At 47.9% G+C, this 23,379-nt stretch overlaps 1 protein-coding gene across 4 annotated transcripts in view; it reads right to left on the bottom strand.

Annotated features, from left to right (window-relative positions):
* Positions 1-23,379, bottom strand: part of blnk (B cell linker) — a 297,279-nt gene that overhangs the window by 212,803 nt on the left and 61,097 nt on the right. For all 4 annotated transcript variants that reach the window (XM_038821614.1, XM_038821617.1, XM_038821616.1 and 1 more), the window contains exon 3: positions 9,064-9,110. In XM_038821614.1, coding sequence (XP_038677542.1) covers positions 9,064-9,110 — 47 coding nt within the window. The remainder of the gene's footprint in view (positions 1-9,063; positions 9,111-23,379) is intronic.

Raw genomic sequence — 23,379 nt, 5'->3', positions numbered from 1 at the left:
TACCTGACGGTGGCTGGTCTGCCACAGCTGTGGTGGTCAAGCAAGTGGCCCCGAGATTGTTCCTCGTTCGCATGCCTGATGGTTCCTTTCTTCGGCATAATATGCGGGCACTGCATCGACTTCCATGCCCCCCACCTAACTGTGATGTCCTGCCTCGCACACTTGTTCCTCAGGACACTCCCTTCCACGAGGCCACCGATCTGCCAATTATTCTACCGACCTCTATATTGGCGGCAGTTCCGCCCGTTCAAGTGCAAGCGGCCCCTGACCCACCCTTGAGGCGGTCAACCAGAATTCGTCGCCCGCCACAGAGACTGAATTTATAGACTGACTGTTGCATTTACCTTGTTATCTCATCGTTTACACATCTGTACATATCGTTTTTTTCTCATGTGTCATCTGCCCTCTATCTGCACTAGACACCTTCTCATGTAAATACGTTAGCATATTCTGTATATAGTCAGGCTCCTGTACACACACTCACTATTTATTGACCTGAACACATTTCTTTAAAAAAAAGGGGGGGAGATGTCACAATATACATCCAGGTATATGATGGTGTGCAGACAGGCAGTGATTGACACACAGGATGACCAGTGAACACACAGAACACAGCAGCCAATCACCAGACAGGACACAACCACTATAAAGAGGGCACTAGTTTTCCGCTCGTTCGGGATCCAGCCTCTGAGACAGTCAGAGCTCGTGAACAGCAACTAGAACAAACACCATGTGGTAGTCAGATGGTCTGGTCAGATTAGCCTCAGGTCTCCAGTCAAGTCAGCATAGTGTCAACCCACAATTTAGCATGTATTATAGTTAGTTGATTAATAAAATGGTGTTGCATTTCTTCAAGTGTTGGAAGCCTGTCTCTCTCACCACTGCAGTAAACGCAGTCCTCGTAGACCCAGCTTACCCAACACATCAACCTCTGGAACCTTGTTACTGCCAGACCACTGTGAAAACTCATTTTGGCAGTCATAAGAGAGTTGTGCTGCTCTTCAGGGAAAGGTGTTTAAAGGGAGCTGGTAGCTGCAGACATTATAACCATGGCTTGGATGCAGATATCTGAATGAACAGACGTACGCCTATCAACCATATTCTTTCATAGCTGTGTTCAATTATTCAGGAAAATGTTGCACTGACTGCGGCCAACCACAAAAGAAATTCAGGAGGAGCAGCTGGTTGTCAAAGCTTGAGCTAAAAAAGCTTTGGAAGCTATTCAAAGGCAGACAGCTAGTCAAAGGAGATGAAGGGCATGGGATGCAAAATGCCGAGAGCAGGTTGGAAAAGGCAGAACAAGAGGAGCACAGTCAGTTTTAGATTCTTGTGGTATGCCAAAGTATTTAAAACATTTATCTCTATTTCTTCGAAGAGATGTGATTGTTTGAGCAGCTGAAGAAGCGCTTACATTTTTAAAATCATCGGGAATGGGGAAGAGAAAATTGAGAACTGATCAGAGGAGCATGTGAAGCTGCACAATTCTTGTCTTGTCCTTACCACACACTTAATGGCACCCCACACTCAAGGAAGTAGATCACTATTCGGAAGAGATTGCACTGGGTGCAGCACTGAGTATGAGTAAGGATGGGACCTGAGAGTGGAAGAGTGGGAACAAGCAGGGAATTAAAAATAATGCAGGTTTCCATCTGCCCAGTTACTGACATGAGGAGCGTGTGTCAGGTAAGGAGGTAAGTCGTGCTCTATTATTTGTGCCGGATAGCAAATTTCGGAGCACAGATCTCATGTTCAGGTGGTGCGGAAGGTTTCCACACATCTGAATGAGTTGATGGAGAAGTGGAGGGAATCGCCGAAATACATTTGCAACAGAAATATTTTCAGCGCAAACTTGTGACCATTTTTGGTGGTTGGCTTTACGGGTGGTAAGCCACAGCGACCTATTTTCAGTCTCTTGGTTCTGCCAAACCTAAAGAAAATCCTTTTACACATCCTTTTGCACGGTAAGTGAAAGTCTTCATTCAACATGTAAATGCTATTTGCTAAGGTACCCCGAATGAACCAACACATTGGGGACATCAGGTTTTGTGTAAATAACCTTGGCTGGTATTCCAGGGCAGTACTGATGTTTCCCCCATGGTGTGTTTGGTGGTGAGGGGGCATTTAATCAGGTGGGAGGGTGGTGGACAGGCATCCGCGCTGCCTTCCCATCACTGCTCCATTAAGTCCATTGAGGGAAGAATTATGGCCTCCCAATCTCAAACCAATTGAGGCCCTTAAGGGGGCAATAGGGCCTCATCACGTCACCATGGCTGTTCACCCAATGCCAGGTGAGGGAACTCCTCACACAGGAAGCCTGAAAAGCAAATCATGGGGAGGGTCCCTGCTTCAAAGACACTCGGTGCCTGGTCAAGGGACCAAACAATGGGAAGGGAGGGGGACCTGCTGAAAGCCACAACCCCATCCTTGCTGCTGATGCCCCTCCCCACCCTTCCCCAATTCCTGTCCCACCATCACTCAATTCTGCCTTGGTCCATGACGATCCAAGGCCTCAGGTAGATGTAGTGCCAACAGCAACCACTGTCTCCCCAGTTGCACTGCAAATGAAGGGCTGTCGCCCTCTGATTAGCCAGCAGCTCTCAGTTGGCTCTCATGAGTCCTATATATTGAGGAAGGTCCAGTGCTGCCCAGATAAGAGACTAAACAGCACTTAATGTGAGGGGTCTTTCCCAGGGCAGAAGATGCGGATCTCTTGTTGACTCTCCAGCTGGCAGTCGAGACCCCTGCTGCCTACATTAGCTATTGCCCAGGGACTTCTCCCAGTTTCTTGCCTCCCTCAAGAAGGAAAGAAAGAAAATTAACTGGTATTCATCTGATTCATAAAAGCAAGATCCCATGAACAGTAAAGTGACTATCATGGTTGCCAATTAACAGCAGTCATTGAAGTTCATATGATTAGGTATTCACATGCCGATTAGTAATTTGGTTTTGTTGGTAGAACCACATTAAAAACTTCTCTTTGTTTCTTTATGGCGTCATTTCCCCCTGACTGATTCACTCATACATTAATGAATTCTGATATTGTCAATCAAGCACATTCTTCAGATAGCTGGGATGTTTTAATACATTTCAAGTGGAACTCGTATGTAGAAAGAGCTTGTTGATCACAGGGCAGGGGTATCATCAGGGGAAAGACACCCAAAATGGAAGTTTATCATGGGGGAAAGGCCTAAAAACACACGTGGGTGTGAAATAAGAACCATTTTCACAATTTGCTTTTAGAAATCTTGATTTGGGGAATATTTTGCATTGATGTCATCCCCCAGATGCCCGTAAACAAAACTTCAACAACCGTGTCATTGGTCTCTTAACAACTTCTGTTTTCTGGGAAAAAAAATCCGTTCCTTGCATTCAGAGGAATTAGAGTGTCACACACAGAACAAGAAAAGCTAAGTCTCCACATGCTCAGCCCTGTCCATTGACTGATAAAGGGAACCGACAGTATCTGGATTGGGTTCAATTCTCAACTTGTACTTGTATAAGGTGAGCCAATCAGCTATTCACCAATGTGTTCAGTCGACAAGTAAAGCCTTGCTTGAAAAAACTGGTTATCCAACTTTTAAAAACATCTTAAAATCGGGGATCATAATTGGTGTTTTGGAATGTTGTATCGCTTCTGTAAATAGGAGGAGAGCCAACACATCAGGCAGCACTTGTGGGGAGAGGGGCCTGGTCACGATCAGGGAAAGGGAGCACAATGGATAAGCATGTTCAATCAGTGCGCATTTCAGTCAACCCTGTTTTTCTGGTATCCTAAAATTGTGTGATGTTTTTGAAGTTCCATTCCACTGGGAGGTCCAATGATCCGAACACGGGCTAAATGCAAGCCTTTCAAACATGCTGGAAAACATCCTGTGGCTTTGTCCACATCTAGTCCATGACTTGAAGCATGGTTTCATCCTCCTATGGTGGATTTTAGGTATTTGCTTGAGATGGGAGTCTGTTAAATTCCCAAGAGCTGATAGTGTACATCCCAGAGTTCTTAAGGAAGTGACCTTAGAAATAGTGGATGCATTGATGGCCATCTTTCAAAACTCCATGCACTCTGGAACTGTTCCAACAGATTGGAAGGTAGCTAATGTAACCCTACTATTTAAAAAGGGAGGTAGAGAGAAAAGAGGGAATTATAGACCAGTCAGCCCGACGTCGGTAATGGTAGAAATGCTAGAGTCCATTGCGAATGATTTAATAGCAGAGCACTTGGAAAACAGTTGCAGGATCGAACAGACTCAGCATGGATTTACGAAAGGGAAATCATGCTTGACAAATCTACTGGAATTCTTTGCGGATGTCACGACTAGAGTTGATGAGAGGGAGCCAGTAGATTTGGACTTTCAGAAGACATTTGACGAAGTCCCACATTAGAGATTAGCGTGTAAAATTAAAGCGCATGGGATTGGGGGTTGTACATCATAGGAATAGTAATAAAGGGTGGCATGTGGCGCTGTGGTTAGCACTGGGACTGCAGCACTGAGGACCCGGGTTCAAATCCTGGCTCTGGGTCACTGTCCGTGTAGAGTTTGCACATTCTCCCCAAATCTGCGTGGGTTTCACCCCCACAACCCAAAGATGTGCAGGTTAGGTGGATTGGCCATGCTTAATTGGAAAAAAATTGGGTACTCTAATTTTTTTTTAAAAATTGTAATAGTAATAGAAATCCCTACAGTACAGAAGAAGGTAATTCGGCCCATCGAGTCTGCACTGGCCCTTGGAAAGAGCACCCTACTTAAGCCCAAATCCCCATCTATCCCCGTAAGCCAGTAACCCCACCTAACCTTTTGGACACTAAGGGCCAATTTATCATGGCCAATCCACCTAATCAGCACATCTTTGGACTGTGGGAGGAAACCAGAGCACCCGAAAAAACCCATGCAGACATGGGGAGAAAGTGCAAAATCCAGACAGACAGTCACCCGAGGTGGGAATTGTCCCGGGTCCCTGGAGCTGTGAGGCAGCAGTGCTAACCACTGTGCCACCTGTCACTCCATAGGATAGAAAGCTGTTTGACAAAAGGGAAACAAAGAGTCAGAATAAACACATCTTTTTCCAAATGGCAGGCAGTGACTAGTGAGGTACCGCAGGGATCAGTGCTAGGACCCCAGATATTCACAATGTATATTAATTATTTAGATGAGGAAACTAAATGTAGTATCTCCAAATTTGAAGATGACATAAAGCTGGGTGGGAGGGTGAGCTATGAGGAGAATGCAGAGATGCTTCGGAATGATTTGGATAGGTTGGGTGAATGGGCAAATGCGTGGCAGATGTAGTATAATGTGGATAAATGGGAAGTTATCCACTTTGGTAGAAAAACCAGGAAGGCAGATTATTTTCTGAATGGCTATAGTTTGGTATGTTGATCTTCATAGTGAGAGGATTAACTTACAGGGGCAGAGATGTCTTTCTGCAGTAATACAGGGCCCTGGTGAGACTACGCCTGGAATACTGTATGCAGTTTTGGTCTCCTTATCTGAGGAAGGATGTTCTTGCTATAGAGGGAGTGCAGTCATGGTTCACCAGACTGATTCTTGGGGTGGCGGGACTGATATTTGTGGTGAGGTTGAGCCAGTTACGTTTATACTTGCTAGAGTTTAGAAGAACGAGGGGTGATCTTATAGGAACCTATAATATTCTAACAGGTCTAGACAGTAGTTGCATGAAGAGTGTTCCTGATGGTGGGGGAGTCTAAAACCAGGGGACACAGTCTGAGGACAGGGCTGAGATAAGGAGACATTTCTTCACCCAGAGAGGCTGAGATAAGGAGACATTTCTTCACCCAGAGAGTGCTGTCTATTCACCACCACAGAAAGAAGTTGAGGCCAAAACATTGTATGCTTTCAAGAAATAGTTTGATATATCTCTTGGGGTTAAAGGAATCAAAGGATATGGGGAAAAAGCAGGAATAGGTTACTGAGTTGGATGATCAGCCATGATAATAATGAGTGGAGGCGGAGCATGCTCGAAGGATCAAATGGCCCTTTTCCTGCTTCTATTTTCTATGTAAACCTACCTCCCTAGATCAGTTTATAGGATTTGAACAGGTACCCTCTCTCTTACTAAGTTTACAGGTGGATTTATAAAAGGTTGATTTTAGTAACCAGACTGGATGATGGAGACTGTGAGCTGGATGCCTGGGAGTTGTCGTGTGAGACCTGGTCCATTTGATAGCTGGATCTCATTACAATCTGATCAGAAGTGGAAAACCACAGGCAGTGTACTGGCTTTGGGTCTGTGAAGATCAGGCAAACTAGAGGTTGACAGCCCACAGTCAAATAAATTATCTGGGCTGGGGGAGTTCAGGATGTTTTTGCGAATGTAAAGGACAGAAGCTAGGCTGGCAGTGGCCCAGTCTATCATTGTTGAGCCTGATGAAGTGCCCCTGTCCCTCTGGGCCCTTCATAGGTAACTTTTACACTTGAATTACATGCTTAAGATGGGTATCACTAAGATTTACTGAACAAGGTGTCTGTGGCAGAGTATCCTCTAGGCAGTTGACATAAAGTCCTATCTGTGGACCTAATTTGCGTATAAGACTACCACATGAATTAGGTGGCCAAACTTCCAGGATTGGCCTGGAGTCTCCAGGCACTGAAGATTAATCTCCAGGGAATCACTATGTGCCACTCTGCAGGAAAACCACAGGGACATTAAAATGGATTGGGCTTTTTTGTCATTTGCTTTGAACATTTATCTTCGTCAGTTCTAAAATATTGAAAATGGGTGAAAAAACACCGTTTAACTTGCAATCAAGCATCATCCAATAGGGTAAGGAGTCTTTCTACTTTCCAATTGGCCTAGGAAGGAAGTTCTTCACAAGGATGGATGTGCCGGCCAGATAGCTGGAGTGTGAGGGCAATTAAGTCATGTGATGAAACCTCCAAGAATACAGTCACAGTTGGCAACTTCCAGCCACCTCAATTGCCCAAGACCACAGGGTAATTGGATCAGCTAATGGCTCCTGAAGCTGTGGTATGAGCACTTGGGCTTCAACGCTTGTTCCACCACCAGAGTTACTGTAGAAGCAGTGTACTAGTGTCCTGGTGAGCACCAGGACAGGATTGTGAACACAGGTTGACTAACTCAGGCCATTCTGCCCATTACCCTTCAGTCATAGGCCCAAGCTCATGCTCTGCTCATTTGAAGTCCCTTTCTGCACCAAAGGCTTATGCGGCAAAATAGAAAACTAGAGAAAGTTAACCATCAAAAAGGCTGGTGCCAAATGAAAAAAGCTGCACCCCAGAAGAATGATTGCCACGTGACAACAAACAGTTCATGGGATTTGTAACTTGAGCCATGTGCAACAGTGGAATAAAAACAGAAAGTATAATGTGATGCTTGAAGGGAAATCCCAAACAGCGATGGTGCAAATAAAATTGATGGTGCATATCTAAATGGTCCAGCCTATTTTTAGGTTTTACAGTAAAAGGACTAGATTTTGGTGCATTTTTATACTTAGCAGTTAATAGATTTAAGGATTTTCAAATGATCAGCAACTTAATATTTACCCAAAACCTCCCTCAACATTTTAACATTAACATTTTTTGCAATTCATAGAATCGCTACAGTGCAGAAGAAGGCCATTCGGCCCATCAACTGCACTAAAACTCTGAAAGAGCACACTAACCAAGCTCCCCCTTTATCCCTGCAACCCCATAACCCTACCCAACTCGCACATCCCTGGACACCAAGGGGCAATTTAGCATGGCCAATCCAGAAACCTCCACATCTTTGGACTGTGGGAGGAAACCAGAGCACCCGGAGGAAACCCATGCAGACACGGGGAGAAAGTGTAAATTCCACACAGACAATCACCTGAGGCAGGAATTGAACCTGGTTCCCTGGCACAGTGAGGCAGCAGCGCTAACCATTGTACCACATGCTGCAGTTCTTATATCGATCCCTTACTACTATCCGGTTGGGATTTTTTGGTCGCAGTGTGGTACGTCTCGACATGGCGGATGCAGTGCTCCATCCAAACGTTGATTCGCTGTGGCAGGATCAGAAGACCCCACTTGCTGGAGAGGCCGGAAAATTCCACCCCTTGTTTTCTCTCTCCTATCAACTCGCCACATCGAAACTGTACCTCTTCAAACTCCTCACCCTTTCAGAGGGGTCACTCTTTTCTTCTTCAATGCTCCCACTTCACTCTGGCACTCTTCTCCCCCACCGTCATTAATTCAATCTGTCACTTTTCTCCTCCTCAAAACCTGTTAAGCTAATATTCTTCGGTCAGTTACCACTCCTGCCTTTTCCTCCATAGTTCATGCTCACCATCCTCAAGCACTCTCAGTTCCTGAGTTCTCCTAATTCTCCCAGCCAAAAGTGCTGCTCCTCACATTGCCCTTCGCCCCAACCCTCCCCCACAGTACTACCCCCAGTTTTGCCCCTTCCCATTTCCTTTACTGACCTTCATTCCTCCTTTCATTACCATTCAACTTCCCCTTTCATGACCGTCCTCCGACTTCGATTCTCATTCATTTACCCCATTTTATTACCATCCACGAGCTGCTCCTATCTTGCTTCCAGCTGCTAACATAACAGGCTGGGTCACTGTCGATTCCCAAACAGAAAGGCAGGATCCGCAAGTAGTTAGATACCATAGGCCCAGCCCACGGTGTATTTCATCAGCAAATGCAAACTCACTTAGCCAGGTCCCCAATGCTTCAGCTTGAAATGCTGATAGTTGGCAATGTATACATCAGCATCTCATTCAATATAACCCTGCTGATGGGCATTCTCTGCAGAAATTACTCCATCTCTCACCCTTCCTTCAAAATCCTCTTAAAAGCCTTGCTCTGTAAGTGTACTTTCAGTTCAGTCCTCCTTTACCTCTTCCTGTCCAACGCACTATTTACTCTTCATGCTCCTATAAAACGACAGTTCCCTATTTAATGGTTGATTACAGAAAATACAAGCTGTTGCATCATGTGCTGTTAAAAAACACCATCAATCACCTTCACAGGACACAGAACATTCACCACTTGCTATGGAATAATGGATAGTAAGGAACTATGAAATACTAATAAAATGCACAATTCTACTCACGGGTAGTCTATTACATTGAATCGGTTCTGGAGGATATCTAAGGAATCCTAAAAGAAAAGAAAAAGGGCATTTATTTGTATACATGCTTTGCAAAACACCGCATGCAATATAGCAGTTTACATTCTAATGAAGACCAAAAATAATTAATAACATCATATTTCACATAAAAGCTAAAAGGTTTATTATTACGGTAAAAATCATGGGTGCTTTTGCAACCATTAGTTTGATTATTCAGCTATGATCAATGAGTTGACAGGTGCATCACATGTCACTATTGTTTCAAAGGTAAAGTTATTGTGTTTTGGTAACATCTATGATGGTCTAGTTACTTTGCACATTCTTTAATGTGACACTGAAAAATACGACAGGCGAGATTCTCTCAGCCTGAGGCTGGGCCGGAGAATCACCGCGACCGCGCGAATCACGCCACGCCACCCCGATGCCAGCACGCAGTTCTCCGCAGAGATGAGGATCGGCGCCATTGGTGCCAGCATGGTTGGCGCAGCGCTGGTCGGGAGCTGCTCTACAAGGCCGGCCCGCCGATTCTCGGCCCGGGGTGGGTTGAACGGCCGTCGAAAAAAGGCCGAGTCCCGCTGGTGCCGTTCACACCTGCTCTCGGCCGACAGGAACTCAGTGTGGAAGGGTCGGAGGTCGGCCTGGGGGGGGGGGGGGGGGGGGGGGGAGGGGTGTGTGTGGAATGGGGGGTCTGAACCCGGGGGGACCCTCCGATATGGCCTGGCCTGGCCTGTGATCAGGGCCCACCGATCAGCGGGCTGGCCTCTCTGGCTGGGGGCCTCCTTTCTTCCGTGCCGGACCTGTAGTCATGTTGCGTCGGGGCCAGCACATTGAAGGAAGCCACTGCACATGCGCGTGTTGGCACCGGTGCCACTGCGTGGATCCTGCGGCGCCCAGTTGATGCCAGGATCAGCAGCTGGAGCGGCGTAAACCACTCCAGTGCCGTGCTGGCCCCCTGTAGGGGACAGAATTGCTGATCCTGAGGCCGTGTTTACGCCATTGAGAAACCCGACGGCGTTTCCGACGGCGTCAACACTTAGCCTCAGGATCACAGAATCCCGCCCCCATTTCCCATCTCTAAGGCACAAGTCAGGAATGTGATGGCATATTCGCCCTTTGCCTGGATGAGTGCAGCTCTAACAACACTAAAGAAGGTCAACACCATCCAGAAGAAGCAGCCCTGCTTGATTGGTACCCCTTCCACAAACATTCAATTCCTCCACCACCGTCACACAGTAGCAGCCGTGTGCACCATCTACAAGATACACTGCAGCTACTTAGGAAGCACCTTCAAAACCAATGACTGTTACCATCTAGAAGGACAAGGGCAGCAGATACCTGTGAACATCACCAGCTGGAGGTTTTCCTCCAAGTCATTCATCATCCTGACTTGAAAATATATTGCCATTCCTTCATTATTGCCCGGTCAAAATCCTGGTACGTGCTCCCTCAAAGCACTTGGGTGTACCTACATCTCAGAGCCTGAAACATTTCAATAAGGCAGCTCACCACCACCTTCTCAAGGGCAACTAGGTATGTGCAATAACTACTGATCTGTCCAGTGACGCCCATAACTCATAACTGATTAAAAAACAACTTGCATTTATATAGTGAAGAAGGATATCCCAATGCAATTCAGAGGATTGAGCAAGGTCTTTGGTTCTATTGTCAATGCAGGTGAGGTATTTGGTGGGAATGTGGCGAATTCTTGAACCCCCACCCAGTGATCTTTGATGAAAAGTACACATCCAGATGGTGGGTGGAGAGTTTCCCCATTTATTCCCACACTGGGAATAACCTTAAACCCAGAATGAGAAGGGTAAAAAAAACTGTTTTGATTGAAATCAAGAAAGTGTATAGAATGGAGTGCCAAGGAAGGCGCTGGTGTTTGATCGTACCAGCAAATTCAAGAGGGATGGGCATAAGTACCCCTGTGAGGAAAAAGGATAAGTATGGCAAGTTTCGGGAACCTTGGATAACGAGGGATATTGTGAGTCTAGTTCAAAAGAAAAAGCAAGCATTTGTAAGGGCTAGAAGGCTGGGAACAGATGAAGCCCGTGAGGATTAAAAGGAAAGTAGGAAGGAGCTTAAGCAAGGAGGGTTAAAAGGGGTCACGAAAAGTCATTGGCAAACAGGATTAAGGAAAATCCCAAAACATTTTACATGTATATAAAGAGCAAGAGGGCAGTCAGGGAAATGGTTGGCCCACTCAAGGCTAGAGGAAGGAATCTATGGGTGGAACCAGAGGAAATGGGCGAGGTACTTTGCATCAGTATTCACCGAAGAGAAGGACGTGCTGGATGATGAGTCTGGGGCAGGGTGTGTAGATAGTCTGGGCCACATTGAGATCAAAAAGGTGTGGGGCATCTTGAAAAACATTAAGGTAGAATCATAGAATCTCTGCAGTACAGAAGGAGGCCATTCAGCCCACTGAGTCTGCACCAACCCTTGGAAAGAGTACCCTACCTAGGCCCACGCCCTAACCATATCCCTGTGACCCAGTAACTCAACGTAACCTTTTAGACACTAAGGGGCAATTTAGCCAGGCCAATCCACCTAACCAGTTTATCTTTGAACTGTGGGAGCACCCGGAGGAAACCCGTGCAGACACAGGGAGAATGTGCAAACTCCACACAGTAACCTGAGGCTGGAAATGAACCCGGGTCCCTGGCGCTGTGAGGCAGCAGTGCTAACCACAGTGCGACCGTGTCACAGTAGATAAGTCCCCAGGGCTTGATGGGATCTACCCCCAAATACTGAGAGAGGCAATGGAAGAAATTGCTGGCACCTTGACAGAAATCTTTGTATCCTTATTGGCTACAGATGGGATTCTCCGACACCCCGCCGGGTGGGAGAATCGCCGGGGGTTGGCCTGAATCCCCCTGCCATCCGCCTAATTCACCCGCCCCCCAAAAATCGGCCCGGCAAGAGTCGCACCGCCCGCCTCAGAGAATGCCGGGTTCTGGTGCGACTCAATGGGTGCCGGGGCTGCCCAAAATCTCCGGTCCTCGATGGGCTCGATTTTCCAGTCCCGCCAGCATAAATTGGAGTAGGTCCCTTACCGGCGGGACTGGGTGGCGCGGACAGGCTCTGGGGTTCTTGGGGGGGGGGGGGCAGGGGGATCTGGCCCCAGGAGGTTCCCCCACCATGGCCTGGCCCGCAATCGGGGCCCGCCGATCCGCGGGCGGGCCTGTGCCGTGGGGCCATTCTATGGGCGGGATTCACCCCTACCCGACTGGGTGGGGGGGTCACTGCGGGACGGAGTGCCGTGAAGCACTCCAGCATCGGGCCTCCCCAAAGGTGCAGAATCCTCCGCACCTTCAGGGACTAGGCCCGCCCTGGAGTGGTTGGTGCCCCACTGGCCGGCGGGAAAGGGGCTTGGCACCACGCCAACCGGCGCCGATGGGCCTCCGCCAGCCGGCGCGAGTCGGCACATGCGCGGGTGCGCCAGCGCGTGCTGGCATCATCCCCGCGCATGCGCAGAGGGATTCGCTTCCACACCAGTTATGGAGGAGGACCGCAGCCTCCGGTGCGGAAGGATAGAGTGCCCCCATGGCACATGCCCACCTGCGGATCGGCCACCGTGGTGGCACCTCCTGGGGCCAGATCCCCCACAATCCCCCAGAACCTCGGAGTCCGCCCGCACCACCAAGTCCCACCGATAAGGGACCTAGTCCAATATACGCCAGCAGGACTGGCAAAAGACGGGCAGGACTTTGGCCCATCGCGGGCCGGAGATTTCGGGCGGCCCCGGTGCCCATTGAGTCGCGCCAGACCCCGCCATTCTCCGAGGTAGGCGGCGTGACTCACGCCGAGCCGGTGTTTGAGGTACGGCAGAATTAGGAGGACGGCATGGGCAGGATTCACGCGACTCCCAGTGATTCTCCCACCCGGTGGGGGGTCAAAGAATCCTGCCCTATACTTCCGCACCGGAGGCTGTGGTCCTCCGCCATTCCTGGTGCGGAAGCGAATCCCTCTGCGCATGCGCGGGAATGACGCCAGCATGCGCTGGTGCTCCCGCACATGCGCCAACCCGCGCCATCTGGCGGAGGCCCTTCGGCGCCGGTCGACGTGGCGCCAAGCCCCTTTCCCGCCGGCCAGCGGGGCGCCAACCACTCCGGGGCGGGCCTAGCCCCTGAAGGTGCGGAGGATTCCGCACCTTTGGGGCGACCCGACGCCGGAGTGGTTCACGTTACTCCGTCCCGCGGGACCCCCCGTCCTCCCGGGTAGGGGTGAATCCCGTCCGAGGTCTCACAGGACTGGAGAATACCTAATGTTGTTCCTCTGTTTAAGAAGGGTAGCAAGGATAATCCAGGAAATTACAGGCCAGTGAGCCTTATGTCAGTGATAGGGAAATTAATGAACAGGATTCTTCGGACAGGATTTACTTCCATTTGGTAGCAAATTGACTTATTAGCGAGAGGCTGCATAGTTTTGTGTCTCCCTAACTTGATCGAGTTTTTCAAGGAAGTGATGGAGATGCTTGATGAAGGTAGGGAAGTGGATGTTGTCTGCATGGATTTAAGTAAGGCCTTTGACAAGGTCCCTCATGGCAGACTGATACAGAAAATGAAGTTGTACGACATCAGATGTAAGCTGGCAAGATGGATACAGAACTGGCTCGGTCATGGAAGGCAGAGGGTAGCAGTGGAAGTGTGCTTTTCTGAATGGAGGGCTGTGACTAGTGGTGTTCTGCAGGGATCAGTTCTGGGACCGTTGCTGTTTGTAGCATATATAAATAATTTAAAGGAAAACATAATTGGTTTACGACACAAAGATTGGTGGAATTGAGGATAGAGATGAGGACTGTCAGAGGATACAGCAGGATATACATTGGTTGGAGACTTATGCGGAGAGATGGTAGATGGAGTTTAATCTGGACAAATGTGCCGTAATGCATTTTAGAAGGTCTAATAACAGGTGGGAAATATACAGTAAATGGCAAAACTCTTAAGAGTATTGATAGGCAGAGGGATCTGGGTGTACTGGTCCACATGTTACTGAAAGTGGCAACGCAGGTGGTGAAAGTAATCAAGAAAGCATGTGGCATGCTTGCCTTTATCGGCCAGGACATTTAATATAAAAATTGGCAAGTAATGCTGCAGTTGTATAGAACTTTAGTTAGGCCACAATTGGATTGTAATATTCAATTCTGGTCACCGCACTACCAGAAGGAAGTGGAGGCTTTGGATACGGTACAGAAGAGATAGTGTTTTCCTGTTTGAAGGGCATTAGTGATGAGGAGAGGATGAATAAACTTTTTTTTTCTCACTGGAATTATGAGGGGCATGGACAGAGTGGATACTCAGAAGTTTTATCCCAGGGTGGAAGAGTCAATTACTAGGGGACATAGGTTTAAGGTTCGAGGAGCAAAGTTTAGAGATGTGTGAGGGAAGTTTTTCTACACAGAGGGTAGTGGGTACCTGGAACTCGCTGTCGGCGGAGGTGGTGGAAGCAGGTACACTGACTAAAACTAAGAAGGTAGAAATCAAGCTGAACATCTAATTAAAATTAGATTTTTAAAATTCTAATAATTAAATTATTATAAAATTTGAGATTGAAGTAAAATGAAATGATTTCTAGATGTGCAATGTTGTTTAATCATTTATATCTTTAGGAACAGACATTGGAAATTGAAATGGGACAAATAGAACACCAATTTGTTTCTCATTATGGCCTTGAGTTCTGTGAAGTGAAACATGCCTTGAGACACAATTTTTCCAATCAAATTCCTGAAGAGACATTCATGATTAATTGCTTCCTAAGTGTATGCTCAGAGACGATATAAAAACTGACATAAGATTATTTTAAAGATTAAAACATTGACTAGCAGAAAGGCTAGTGTTTAATTTTGATCCATGGATATACATTCTAATGATAATGCTATTTGATATAAAAGATTAAGATAAAACAGACTGTATATTTGAATATAAGTATACAGATAAATTAAGGGTTAAATAAGGATCACACAAATTTTTACTATGAATTGAACAAAATCTACTGAGTCCACCACACATTTCACTACCCGTTCTCTCACAAAAATGTATTTTAATGAAATGGCACGCTTAAGTTGAACCTACAGCTGATAGTATCAAAGATACCACACTCCTAAACTACACCTGTGCAAAACCTCTCAAGATGTGTTGACTCCTTGCAATCACTTCCCATACATTTTTTTTGTCTAGGATAACTGTAATCAGTTTGGTGCTTACTTACAATAACAAAATTCACTGTTTTGAAAATATGTCTAAAAATATTAAAGTAAGTGTGGGGAGTTGGTGGTGAGGAGAAATGTCAGGTCCCATTAATTCCGTCCAAGCTGTTTGTGTGTGTGTTTGTGTGTGTGTGTCTGCATGTGTGCGTGTGTGTCTGTGTTATGTGTCTGTATATGTGTATCTATGTATGTATGTGGCTATGTTTGTGGATCGGTGTGTTTGTGTGTGTTGCGTATTTGTGTGGATGCAAGTGTTTGTGCCTCTGTGTGTGCGTGTCTGTATGGGAGTGTCTGTGCATATGTGTCTGTGCGCATGTCTATCTGTCTGTCTGTCTCTCTCCCTCTGTAAGGATTTGTGTGTATGAATGTCTGTGTGTACATGTGCACGTGTGTAGAGTTTGTCATGGCTTCCCTGTCAGGCCAACCTGGTGGTAAGTCAATCCAGAGCTAGGAGAGTAATTTAAAGTGTATTTTGTTCAAAAAATCATTTTCCTTTTGTGCTTGGAGGCACAGAACTGCTCCTCCTGCCTCACCGGGGCAATTCAGGCCTAAGATATTGGAAGAATTTTCAGTGAAGCTATCAATGTGTCTTAGACAAAATCAACACATTTGTTACTTCAGAATTAGTATTGCTCCCTCTTTTCTTGTCTATTGAGGTGTTCAGCTAGGATCTAAGCTTGGAATTCCCTATCTGGACCTCTATGTCTCTCTCCCCGCTCTTTCAGTTATTAAGATGTTTCATAAAACCTACCTTTTTGACCTATCTTTGCGTTGCCTGCCCTTATATTTCCTCAGTGTCAAGCCTTGTCTGGTAATACTTCCCTGAAGTATCTTAAGAAGTTTGGCTGCCTTAAAGATGCTATTTAATTCCAAATTATTCTAGTATTTTAAATAACCCATTGATCAGGCTCAACGGTTTACTGCATTAATGTGTTACACTTGGAGTTGTAACTGAATGGTTTTTTTTTCCATAATTTCTCAGAAGATCAATTTACAACCAAAGGGCCACAAAAGTGAAGTTGACTCAAATTAGACTCGCATGCCTCAAGAGGAAGGGGGAATAATTCTCATTATTCTTAATTCCCTGTGGTCACATTGCCTGCCAATTGTGTAAGCGCACACACCAAGCCGAAACTTATTATATTTTTCCAAGTGTCGTTCTGGTGAGAAAACTGGGTAGAATCCCAGGGTCGGTGCTGCCGGGAAAACTCACAGAATATTCAACCTCTTTAACAGAATTTATTTTTCCACATGATTCACGGCACATGATTGGCGGCTTGCCTCTGATATGCTCGTCCTGGGAAAAGGTAATATGTGTAATAGTGGGGCGCTCCTTTTATTCACCTCCCCATTATTTGTTCCCATTCCAGTCCGGGGAGGGGGTGCGGAGTTGGCTGCCAGAAAGTCAGCATCATGTTTCACCGAGGGAGACCTCATCAAACTCCTGGATGGTGTGGAGCAGACGTGCGTCAAACTCTACCTGCGATCAGCCAGACATCTAGCAAGCGAGGTCACCAACCCCTCCTGGGAGGCTGCGGCAGCGATAGTGAGTGTCAGCTCGCTCGAAAAGAGGATGGGGCAACAGTGCTGGAAGAAGAAGAATGATCTTAATTGTGCAGTCAGGGTACGTCTGCCTCCTCATGCCTCCCGCTGCACCCCCTTCACACACCCATCACACCACCACGGTGATCTCTCATCCAACCACCTCAATGGGTTCTCACACTTGTTATGGCATCCATAAAAGTAGGCTCAGACCCTCCAGGACCTGGCTCCCCCAGAGGGGACGCCCATCGAGGTCATCTCAGAAATTAGGATGTGGAAGTCAGCAGGTCACCTCGACCTCAGCTGTAAATCCTGGGGATACACCTAGAGAGAGTGGGATGGTGAGGAAGAGTAAGAAATGATGGAACCTTGTGGGGACGGTGAACCTAAGCACTAGTAACGATACGTCACCATTACATATCGCATTGGCATTGAAAATCACTTTGTTCACCCACACAGATCCTCCATGCAGTCATGTCTTGCGTCACATTCCGCAGCTCCCCTCCCCTCCCCCCCCAACCCCCCAGCCATGAAATGTTAAACTGCACCCCTTCACCCCCACCAACATCAACACTCAGGCCTCTCACGCCTGCTCATATTCTCTAGTGATGAGGATGCCAAGGGCTGAAAACGTGTCGAGGGTCTGCCCACCTCGTCAGCACCAGGACCCCTGAACTCGGAGGAGGCTGTAGCAGCTGAGGTGTGTTATCCAGCACATCCATGATAAGCTTGTTCATTGACAGGTTACTTTTAGCTGTCTGTCAGGAAGGAATCAGACATTTTGTAGAGAATAAGAGGAACATCTCTCTGTCCTCACTGCCAATCATCATCATTCTCCTGCAGCATCTGGGCAATTGTTTTAGTGCCCTGCCCATGAAAGTAGCCACCATCATAATGACCTCCCACAGGCTCCACAGTAATGAGTGGATTTCAGATCACATGGTGGGAGAAGTCTTCACACCCAATCCTGGACGTCACCAAATCGAAAGCCAATGATGGCGTCCCTAGCCCTATGCCCCTTGTGGGCCCTGGCCATCGCCCTAGTTCCTTCTCATCTATGGGTTGCTCCTCATCGCCCTCCTTGACATCCTCCTCATCCGAGGAGGGGAACAAAATACTGCCCCCATCATCCCTTGAACAGGATGACTGATGAGCAAGTTCACCATAATGCCTTGTATTGGGGGCCGTGCCTGTGGCAACTCTCTGTTATGGAGACGTGAATATGAGCTTTCAGTTCAATGCTTAGGGACAGGCTCCAACGGGTTAAAAATTGGGCGCCAATCAGTGGAATATTCATGCATTACAGAGCTGTAAATGGCATAATTGAATTGTCAAGGAAGGATAAGGGAGCTGATTAGGCAACTGGTTTCCCCTTGTGGCAGGTGAGGCACACCTGATGCGTGTGAAGACTGGAATTAGCATGGTAACCTTCATGTTAGAGGACACCCTCAATCCACCAGCTCTTATGTGCTGTGCATTTACTGAGCATTTCAACTTGAACAGCCAGCCAGCGAGGCCTGACAGCCTGGCCTCCGTAACCAATGGCCTTGTACTTCCATGCAACTCTTGTCCTCTGGCTTCACAGTGCTGCCTAAGTGTGGGGTTTCATTCTCACTGCAGTCATCCTCCCTTGTGTGTGAGGCTCTTCGGCCTCATGAAGCTGGAAAACACCCCTTATCACTGTCCCCACTCTGCCCCTACAGCCTGGCCTCTCATGGGACCTCACCCAAAGAATCTCACAGTCTCCCCCAGTGCTGACCCCATGGGTTCACCTGCTCCGACCCACTTTCCAGCTGCTACTCTGGAAGGGCAATCCCTCATCAGTGATATCATCACAAGTCCAGCATGGAGGACACAGGAAGAAATCCCTGCACACCGGCTGCCATATCCCTCTAAACATAGAGGCACACAGCCATGATCAATTATTCCACAATGACTAACGACTATCTTATTCAATGGGACCAGTAAGTCTTTCATTTCCACTTTCCTATTATTTTTTAATAATAATCTTTATTGTTACAAGTAGGCTTATATTAACACTGCAATGAAGTTACTGAGAAAAATCCCTAGTCGCCACATTCCGGCGCCTGTTCAGGAACACAGGGAGAATTCAGAATGTCAAATTACCCAACAGCGCGTCTTTTGGGACTTGTGGGAGGAAACCGGAGCACCCGAGGAAACCCACGCAGACACGGGGAGAACTTGCAGTCTTAGCACAACAGCGACCCAAGCCGGGAATCGAAGCTGGGACCCATGCGCTGTGAAGCAACAGTGCTAACCACTGGGCTACCGTGCCACAACAGGGCAGTATTTACAGGGCGGTAATAATGCAAATCAAACTGATTGGCAGAAACTTGAAAGAAAAACAGAATAAATTTTTTAATTGTTATCATTAATATTGATTATTCAGTTGACAAATATTGCTCCTGTTAGATTTCAAATAACTTTTAGTTGAATTATATTAGATTAAGCCAATTTATGTTATGTTGTTGACTGTTGAAGGAACCACCGCTTTTCCAGTTGTTATATATCAGATGTTTTGACAGGTTTTTGAAATGGTTAACAGATGCTATAATCGGGTGTTAGCATTATGGTTGGCAAACAAGTTTAAAACAACAACTATTGCTTCATCCAATGAAGTTTTTTCACAAATTCACTGTTTAGTTTTGTACTGATGTGTGATAGCACCACCTTTGGGAAGTGCAATTCCACATTGCAATATATGAGTATGCCCCATTTCCCCCATGGTTCTGTTGTACTATTAATGGAATAGAATTTTTAAATAAATAACTGTCCCACATTAAGGTGTAATTTTGACTTTGTGTGTTCATTAAAATCATGTGATAACCAGTCAGCAACAGGATGTAAAATAGGCTGTCGATTTATTCTCATGTGATTTGTACAACGCCCAAAGTCAGAATTCCCTTCCGGATGTTTTATGGCAGACTTCACTCAGTCTGAAATAAAAACGGATAGGAAGGCAATGTCACAATGAGTTTTCATGCCGTTTGTTCTCTTGTTTAATGTTGTCATGATAAAAGCTTGATTGTCTCAAATTGCTCCTTTTTATTACATAACACAATAGTGGACATATATGCTGGAAGATTCAACTGATAACCTGTCTGGAAACGAATTCATGTGACATTAATATGTAATAGATTATCCTGACTTATCAATTGTGCAACAATGTAAACTTGATCATCTGTTTAAATCTACAGCATAAAAGCTTTCACAAATAAATCAGCCGAATAGTTTTCCGCTCATGTTAGAAATTGGAAAAAGTTGTATCATTAGAGGTTTAAGAAATAGTGAGGTTGATTTTTGCTTACATTTACTCCCAGGCCTCCCCCAATCCCAGGTGTTTGATATGTATGGTGCCTAAACATTGTGGTAGCTATGACACTCTAGTTTTCTCTTACCTTGTTTATTCTTTAATTGAAAATGCTAATTGAAAGCAGGGGTGCTCATCAGCTTCTGCAGTCTCTAAACATTTCTAAGTGTGGGTAGCGAGCAGGAACTGCCGCGAGCTACCCGGTGCTCGGCCCGACAAAGCCGGCAACACTATTCAACGTTAATTGATCCACTTAACGAGGCCTCATGGGCTTCATGCTACAAATAAGGCTCGCCAGCCAATTTGCCGGGACCACCCTCGCCAGCCCCCCCTGCTAGCAAAGTTGAGCAATACTTAAACAGCACTTGCTCAACCCAACCCAACTCAGCTGGCAGCCATAACGACTGTAGTGATATTCAAGATATCAATATACATGGGCAGGATTCTCCGCCGGCATGATTCTCCGTTATGCCGGCGCCCGGGGGTTTCCCGATGGCATGGGACGCCCACAATGGGAAACACCATTGACTGGCGAAACCGGAGAATCCCGCTGGCCGGATCAGGGCAGGAATGTGACGCGGCGGGGGCGGAGAATCCCGGCCATGATCTATGCGTGTAAATGTAGTACAGTCTTTTCAATGCTAGATGGCTCACAGATGAGGATGATATTAGAACAGTGAACAAACAAGACACAGAGGGCGGGATTCTACCGTACCCGGGGGGTCCCGGCGGGACAGAGTGGCGTGAACCACTCCGGCGTCGGCCCGCCCCAAAGGCGCAGAATCTTCCGCACCTTCAAGGGCTAGGCAGGCGCCGGAGTGGTTTGCATCCCGCCAGCCGGGGCCGAAGCCACTCCGCCGGCTGGCGAGAGTCCGCGCATGCGGGGGTGCGTCAGCAGCTGTTGACATCATCCCCACGCATGCGCAGGACGGGGGTTACCTACGCGTCGGCCATCGCGGAGGCTGAAACAGCTGACGTGTAGGAAAAGAGTGCCCCCACGGCACAGGCCCGCTCGCGGATCGGTGGGCCCCGATCGCGTGCCAGGCCACCATGGGGGCACACCCCGGGGCCAGATCGCCCCGCGCCCCCCCCAGAACCCCGGACCCCAACCACGCCGCCAGGGTCCCGCCGGTAAGGGACCTAGTCTGATCTACGCCGGCGGGACCGGCAAAAACCCAGCGGGCCTTCGGTCCATCGCGGGCCGCAGACTTCGGGCAGCCCTGGGGCCCAGTGAGTTGCGCCGGCCCCCGGCATTCTCCGGGGCGGGACTTACGCCTCGCCGACTTTTGGGAGGGCCATAGAATTCGGTGGTTGGCGGGGGCGTGATTGACGCTGACCGCCGGCGATTCTCCGACCCGGTGGGGGGCCGGTGAATCCTGCACAGAATATCTAGAGTGAGAGAAGTTGGAACTATTTTGTTATAATATAGTGTATAGTTATATAGTTGTCTATATTGTGCATTAATTCTTTATTGTTACATAGAACATACAGTGCAGAAGGAGGCCATTCAGCCCATCGAGTCTGCACCGACCCACTTTTACCCTCACTTCCACCCTATCCCCGAACCAATAACTCCTCCTTATCTTTTTGGTCACTAAGGGCAATTTATCATGGCCAATCCACTTGACCTGCACGTCTTTGGACCGTGGGAGGAAACCGGAGCACCCGGAGGAAACCCACGCAGACACGGGGAGAACATGCAGACTCCACACAGACAGTGACCCAGCAGGGAATCAAACCTGGGACCCTGGCGCTTTGAAGCCACAGTGCTATCCACTCGTACTACCGTGCTAGTTTAGTATTAAGTAAAAGGACTCAGTTAATTATTTCATTACTATTAAATGGTTCATCTTTCAACAAGAAGACCATTGGTCAGTTTATCATCCTGGTAGATTTAAGAGTAATATATATATTTCGGGTAAGTCATTATTTAAAATATAACTGCGCCGAGACGACCTGCCCAAGGTTTGGAGATGTGGTCCTGGGAGGCTCCTGGATGTTTCCCCGAGGGTCCCAGCAGGGTGAGCCACAGGGCAGCAAGTGCCGCCTAGGACAAAGTGGTAGCGGCCGTCAGCTCGGGCAGCGTGGACAGGAGGATTGGCCTCCAGTGCCACAAGTAGGTCAACGACCTACACCGGGCAGCACGGGTGAGTTGACACCCCCTCCGCCCGCCCCTCTGCGAAACCTTCCCACCTCCACCTGCCCCAACCCAACCCACCCTTCACTCCCCCTTCACCCCACCCCTCCCTTGACGCCCACCAATATGAACTACTCGTGTGGCTAACGATGCCCTCTTGGCTTTGCCGCAGGAGATGTTCTTCCACAATCACCAGGAGTGCGCCCAGACCAGCGGAGGAGTGCCGGACTTAAGAAAAGGCCCTGGAGGTTACAAGGGTGGCCGATTGCAGAGTGGTCACCAATGCGGAGGTCGGCGCAATCCGCAGAGGTGAAGATCCACCGGGCCCCAGCCAGGTGGACTGTCACACATAAGTTGTTGTTGCAATACAGATTGACCCATCCCTTCCACTGACCATGTGTTCAATCGCCCACAGGTCCTCCAGCCAACGGCGCGGGCCCATCTGGGGTGGCCCCATCCCCCCTGCCTACAATGAGACCACCTCGGAGATGAGCTCTGAGGATGCCATAGTCGATGCGTCATAGCTGTCATCCCCACCCTCCACTAGCGCAGATACATACACCTTGGTGGGCAACGTTAATGGACAGGCTTCTGGGGCTTTATCTGGTGAGCACCACACAGTCGCTGATGCACATCAGGTGGAGGCAGGAACCTCCAGGCGAGACAGCAGTCAGAGGGCTGCTGGATCCCAGGTCAGGTCCCAGTCAGATGCTGAGCCTCTGGAAGAGGTTTACCCAGAGCTTATGGAGAATTATGGTGCGGCCTTGATAACCACAGGGGGATATCAGTGATACTCCAGCAGGTTCATTGCAGATTGAAGGATTGCCAGAGCCTACGGGCGCAGGAGACAGTGGCAGCAATGAGTGGCACCGAGGCCAATACTGCTAGGATGGCGGCTGCAGTGGAGAGCTTGGTGCACGATGTTGGCAGCATGAGTGAAGGTTTCCAAGGCGCAGCACAGTCGATGAGGTTCATGGCTGAAGGCCTTGGTAGAATTTTGGGCTCGCTGGGTGACACGACCAGGCCGACCTTGATGAGGTGCTGCGAAGCTTGTCTCAGTAGCTGGTCAGCAATGTT

The sequence above is a fragment of the Scyliorhinus canicula genome, chromosome 16, assembly GCF_902713615.1.
Source record: "Scyliorhinus canicula chromosome 16, sScyCan1.1, whole genome shotgun sequence".
In the NCBI taxonomy this organism is placed as follows: Eukaryota; Metazoa; Chordata; class Chondrichthyes; order Carcharhiniformes; family Scyliorhinidae; genus Scyliorhinus; species Scyliorhinus canicula.
Note: the sequence above shows the minus strand (reverse complement) of the source record. Positions and strands in the feature narration are given on the sequence as shown.